The 6,157-nt window shown below is 36.8% G+C and overlaps 1 protein-coding gene across 1 annotated transcript; it reads left to right on the top strand.

Moving 5' to 3' along the window:
- The first annotated feature begins 569 nt into the window (after window positions 1-569).
- Window positions 570-1,932, top strand: LOC122018496 (leucoanthocyanidin dioxygenase-like). Its single transcript, XM_042575829.1, has 2 exons — window positions 570-1,131; window positions 1,213-1,932. The coding sequence occupies exons 1-2, from the start codon at window positions 617-619 to the stop codon at window positions 1,793-1,795; spliced, it is 1,098 nt and encodes a 365-aa protein (XP_042431763.1). The 5' UTR covers window positions 570-616; the 3' UTR covers window positions 1,796-1,932.
- Window positions 1,933-6,157: the final 4,225 nt, after the last annotated feature.

The raw sequence follows: 6,157 nt of genomic DNA, 5'->3' as shown, positions 1-6,157 counted from the left end.
AATTAAAGTTATTATTACTTTTAAAATAAAAAATAAATTAAGGTGGAGTTTATGATTAAAGCATGTCATTTAATCTTTTTGAGATCTACCGTTTTTGAGATCTACCGTTCAAATCTCCACTGGGACAGATTTTTAATTTATTTTTTGAAGTCGAGCTCAAACTCACAAGCTCGAGCCTATGCAATTTTCTCGAGCTGGCATGAGCTCAATTACAGTCCTAATTATATCTGTATCTTTTTCTATATATATATATATATATATATATATATATATATATATATATATAATGTGTTACAGTTGACTATTAAATTACAAAAACCATTGCGAACCCTCTTCTTTAATGTAAAGACCAGTAGGCAGTAGCCAAGTAGATAGATATGCGCGTGTTCTTAGACCTTCAGCTACGAGACCAAAATCATCGCTCACGCAATTTGGTGAAGTAGCGGCCAATTTGACGGTTTGGTGGCTATCGCAGAATCACCGTGTGCGAGTGAGTGCGTGCATTCACCTGCCCGATCGACCGATGCCTCGCTCGCTAGTCGCTATATATATGCCTGCCTCCCTCAGTGGTGAATTCATCAATCGCCGCCATCAAATTAGTTATCAGATTGCGAAAATGGTGGCGAAGGTGGCGTCGAGGGTGGAGATCCTGGCGAAGAGTGGCCTGAGCGAGATCCCCGCCGAGTACATCCGCCCCGAGTCGGAGCGGCTCGACCTCGGGGACGCGTTCGAGACGGCGAAGAAGGGGGCGGAGGACCAGCTGGGACCTCAGCTGCCCGTCGTGGACCTCCAGGCGCTGGAGTCCGGCGACGAGGCTGCGCGGCGGGCGTGCGTGGAGGAGCTGCGCAGGGCGGCCTCGGAGTGGGGAGTGATGCACATCACCAACCACGGGATTAAGCCGGAGCTGGTGGAGCGGCTGAGGAAAGTGGGGAAGGAGTTCTTCGACCTCCCCGTCGAGGAGAAGGAGCGGTACGCGAACGATCAGGCGTCGGGGAAGATCCAGGGCTACGGGAGCAAGTTGGCCAACAACGCCAGCGGGCAGCTGGAGTGGCAGGACTACTTTTTCCACCTTATTTTTCCCGAGGAGAAGATCGACGTCTCCATTTGGCCGAAGCAACCGGAAGATTACATGTAAGTTCATTTAAGCTCGAGAGCAGCAAATTAATTTACGCCATAGTCGGAGCCGCTCTTTACGGAGATGCGTTCGTGCAGTGAAGTGACGGCGGAGTTCGGAAAGCAGCTGAGGGTGGTGGTGACGAAGCTGCTGGAAGCCCTCTCCGAAGGCCTGGGATTGGAAAAGGGGACTCTGGACTCCGAGCTCGGCGGCACCAAGGACCTGCTCCTCCAGATGAAGATCAACTACTACCCTGTCTGCCCGCAGCCGGACCTGGCGCTGGGCGTGGAGGCGCACACCGACATCAGCGCCCTCTCGTTTATCCTCCACAACATGGTCCCCGGCCTCCAGGTCTTCTACGACGGTAAGTGGGTGACGGCGGAGTGCATCCCGGACGCCCTCATCGTCCACGTCGGCGACAGCCTCGAAATCCTCAGCAACGGCCGCTACAAGAGCGTCCTCCACCGCGGCCTCGTCAACAAGGAGAAAGTCCGCATCTCCTGGGCCGTCTTCTGCGAGCCCCCCAAGGAGACCATCCTGTTGAGGCCGCTGGAGGAGCTGCTGGCCGACGGCACGCCGCCAAATTTCCCGCCGAGGACGTTCGAGCAGCACATCCAGCACAAGCTCTTCAAGAAGAACAATCCGGAGGCGGCGACGCCCCCAGCCAACGCAACCAACTGAGTTCGTCCGTCCCCATGTGTCTTCTTAATTACTTGTGCTTGCAGTTACCGGCCGGCGTGCATCTGGCTACCGCTCGCGTAATATCGCTCTGTTTTCAGTTTTTCCATCCGTATGAATAATATTAATATTTTGGCCCATTGACTCTGTTTTTTTTTTTTAATATCACCGGCAGGCATACCACATATTTATTATATTAGCATTCTCGGATGATGTTGGGGTTAAACGAGGGGTGAGCAATCAATCCGTCAAATCGATCAATCCGTTTATATCGATCCGAACTGAATCGAAAAAAAATGATCCGCCAGATATAATGTCGGATGTAGGGTTCTAATATTGCATTATCTGATCTAGTAGGGTCTGATAGTTTTTTATCCCAATAACCGAACCAACCCGATCTGATCACCCCTATTTTTAGCAACTAATGTTGATACGCTGCTACACATTATAATAGTTATTTCCGATTAGCTGCTATAATGTATAATGAGTAATGTCTGTTATCATTTTAAAAAATTTTATTTTTTTTGTTATATTTATATTTATATTTTATATTTCATTGGATATAGGGTCGGATATCCAAATAACTGACAATCCGTCGGATATTTGAAACATAAAAACCGTCGGATATAGGGCCGGATGTATTTGATCTAGTAGGACCAGATAATTTTTTATCCCAATAACTGAATCGATCTATGATCACCCCTAGGTTAAATCATGCAGATCTAAGATTCAAATCTGGCCAATTTACTTTGCCGCCATATTAGCATACTCATTTTATTAAAATACACTCATTAATATATACTCATATTCATTATTTAGGTCTTATTATCCACTCATTCATATTTATTTTTATTTTTATTTATATTAAATGAATAAATATATTTTAAATTTTATTTTTTAAGAACATTTATATTGGTATTAATTGGTGAATATTAGAATACACAAATAATGTTACAATTAATATAGATGAGTGTTATAGCACTCATACAAATGTATAACGTTCAAGTTTTTAATACACCCGAATATATAAAAAAATCCAAAAAATAAGAAAATGTTTTTTGAATATAAGGAATATAGAGAAATGAATGGACAATGAAATTCACAAATAATAATGAATATTAATGTTAAAATATATATAAGTATGCATTAATAAAAAGAAAATATTGTCCCTGGATAATGGTATTACGGCAGGGCGCATTCTTAATTTTCCAGATATATAAGGATCAAGTCGAGATTTTGACAAATAAACGGATAAATTTTTCTTAATGGGTTGATGATAGATCGTCTCATAAGTCATCTCGAACCCTTCCGATTTACCATGGTGACTAATAGAAAACTTTTATGAGACGGTGCCAGTTAATTTCAGGATTAGTTAGTGTAAACTTGATACTTGATGTCAACTTAAATAAAAAGAAAATATTAATATAATGAGTATGTGTTATGATTTTTAATAGGTGATACACTCAAATACGGTATTAATATAATGAATATGTAATATGATTTTTTAATAGATGATATATATTAACGCTCAAATTAATATAGATGTCCAAATTCTATACTCATTAATTGTGTTCAAAGAATTGAACTTTAATAAGTGTATGAGAATTATAACACTCATCTATATTAATGGTAACTATTTGTGTTATAACATCCACATATTAATATCAACGTAATACTCATATGAAATAAAAACTTAATTTTTTTATATAACATCCACACACACATAAATAAAAGCTTAATATATATATATATATACACACTCATCCATGAACACCTAGTATATTTTTTTTTTCAATTTACACTTCCTTTAGCATAAATACTATACCCTAAACTCTAAATTTTAACCCCTATATTTTTTCAAAAAATTAACATGGGGTGCTCACAGATGGATATGTAGGGTAAGAAATTTGATATGTTGCACACCCATTGGTGAACAACTACTGTTAATGTTTTATTTTAATTTTTTTTAGGACTTAAGATTTATAGTTTAGAGTTTATGGTTTAAAGTATAATATTTAGGTTAAAGGAAGTGAATATAACACACACACACGTGTGCTCTTTTTATCATGCTCGGACGCCATGAGTGACGACCATGAGTGACACTCATAGCCGCCAAACGTGTTGTTTTTTTTAAAGCTTTTGATTGTGTCAATCAACTTTGACATTAGGGTTTAGAGTGTGAGTTGTAACATTAAGCACAAAACAAAAAATTAAATCAATATTTTTAGTGTGCACGAGTTGTGTAGGGTAAGTTGTGCATGATATCTATAAGCTAATGGTGCACACCTTGTAGGTATCATTTGTATTTTTGTTACATTTCTTTAGCTTAAATACTATAACTTAAATTTTAAACCATAACCCCTAAGTTCTAAAAGAAAAAAAAAACATTTGGAGCTCACAAGGTGTGCACCGTGAGATATGTAGGCTAACATTCTTGTATATATATAAGTGGCAAAAGGCAAAATGCTCTCCTCTAGCGCCCTCGCCAGCTCGCATAGGACCAACATGTAGAAGGTAAATCACAATGATTGAGGAGACAAATGGATGGAGGGTAAGTTATACGGGGTGCAAGGATTTATACCCCGACCACTAAACCTTAAGCGACAAACCTCCTTCCACTTACCACCTCATTTATGTCCGTTGGGGGTAGCATTCTTATATATATATAGCCTACACATCACATGATGCACACCTTACGAGCACCAAATGTAGTTTTTTTCTAAAGTTTAAGGTTTAGAATTGAGGATTTAGGTTATAATATTTAAGTTTAAACAAATAAATAAAATAAAATTACACACAGTGCTTATAAGATATGCACCATGAGGTGTGTGTGTGTATATATATATATATATATATATATATATATATATATATATATATATATATATTCAGAATAATTTTAATATGGTCAATCGAGTTAAATTAGGTTCTGTGCATGATTTGGTCTATTGAATCATTCGATAATATGTAATTTTTTCATTAGAAAATGTAATGTTATGTAAATCTTTTATGATTTCATCAATTAAATTATTCCACTATTTGTTATGTTTCATTGTCTAGTATCTAGTATAGGTGTACTGCAAAAGTTTTTTTTTTTTTTATGATGGAATCTACCCCATTGTTTGGTGTTATCATTGTATTATTAATATTAAGTGTTATTGTCATAACAAAATAAACAAGTATTTTTGATTCATTCCAAATAGTAATCTAGTTTATTATTAGAGATTGTTCTAAAATAGAAAGAATATTTTATTCAAACTCTAATGAAATAACTTCATCCTTCTTACTTATTTCTGATAAGGTGGTATGGTACAAGTTAAAAGTTTTCATTTTGTTTTTATTTTTTTAGAGAAAGATATAACTTGTCATATGTCACCTCTAATTTCAACGGATTAAATCAATTAATTAAGAAAAAAGGGAATGAAATAAATAATTTGAATATATTAATTATAGACTATTCATAGTATTTAATTAATTATTAATTATAGGATATTTATTTTATAATATTATAATAATAATTATTGGGATATATGAGGTATTAGGATTATAATATAGATATTAATTATAATAATATATGATCCCGTCTAAAAATTGAGAAGATGGAATAATAGAATTGATGTGGCTGGAATACTGATCAAATCGTCATGACCCGGAGGGAGAGGATATGATAAGCTGTCTTCTATGTTGACCAAGTCGTCAGAAGATTTCTGGTCAATGCTACCTACAGACAACGATCGGGTTTTCTTGACAGTGTCGACTCGATCCAGGTCCCAACAGGAGCAGCAATGAAGCAAGGGTGTGGCAAGAAACTCTTCCCATCAGGCGTTAAATGGAGCTTAGGGAAGTTGTCACTTGCCTCCCTTTTGTGGCAGCAAAATAAACCAAAGACCTCCTTCCTCTTCTCTTGTCCAAGCCCCAACCTAAAAGGGCACCTCCAATACATTAACTAAATGTCCTCTTTTTTTCTCCCTAATTTTGTTGGGTCCTCTAAATACATCCACATCAATATATAAATATATAGATAATAATAATAATAATAATAATAATAATAATAATAATAGGTAGGATATTATATAGGTAGGAGTAATGATACGTAGAGGGAAAAAATCTTAGAGAAAAGTTTAGGGATATAATCATAAATTAATGGCCCACTATTTTCTCTTTTGTGAGCCTCGTCACTTTATGTGTCTATTTCTGAGATTTTTCCCTCTCTGTATCATTTTTCTTAGGATATATAGGATATTTTAGTATTTTATTAACTTACTTTTATAGAATTATCCTTTTATAGAGGATAGAGAACCAAGATGAAGTGAGAGAATTTTGATATCGTAAGAAGGAGCACTCTATGTTTACACCATATCTAAA

This window comes from Zingiber officinale, chromosome 9A (genome assembly GCF_018446385.1).
Source record: "Zingiber officinale cultivar Zhangliang chromosome 9A, Zo_v1.1, whole genome shotgun sequence".
NCBI classification, from domain to species: domain Eukaryota; kingdom Viridiplantae; phylum Streptophyta; class Magnoliopsida; order Zingiberales; family Zingiberaceae; genus Zingiber; species Zingiber officinale.
Note: the sequence above shows the minus strand (reverse complement) of the source record. Positions and strands in the feature narration are given on the sequence as shown.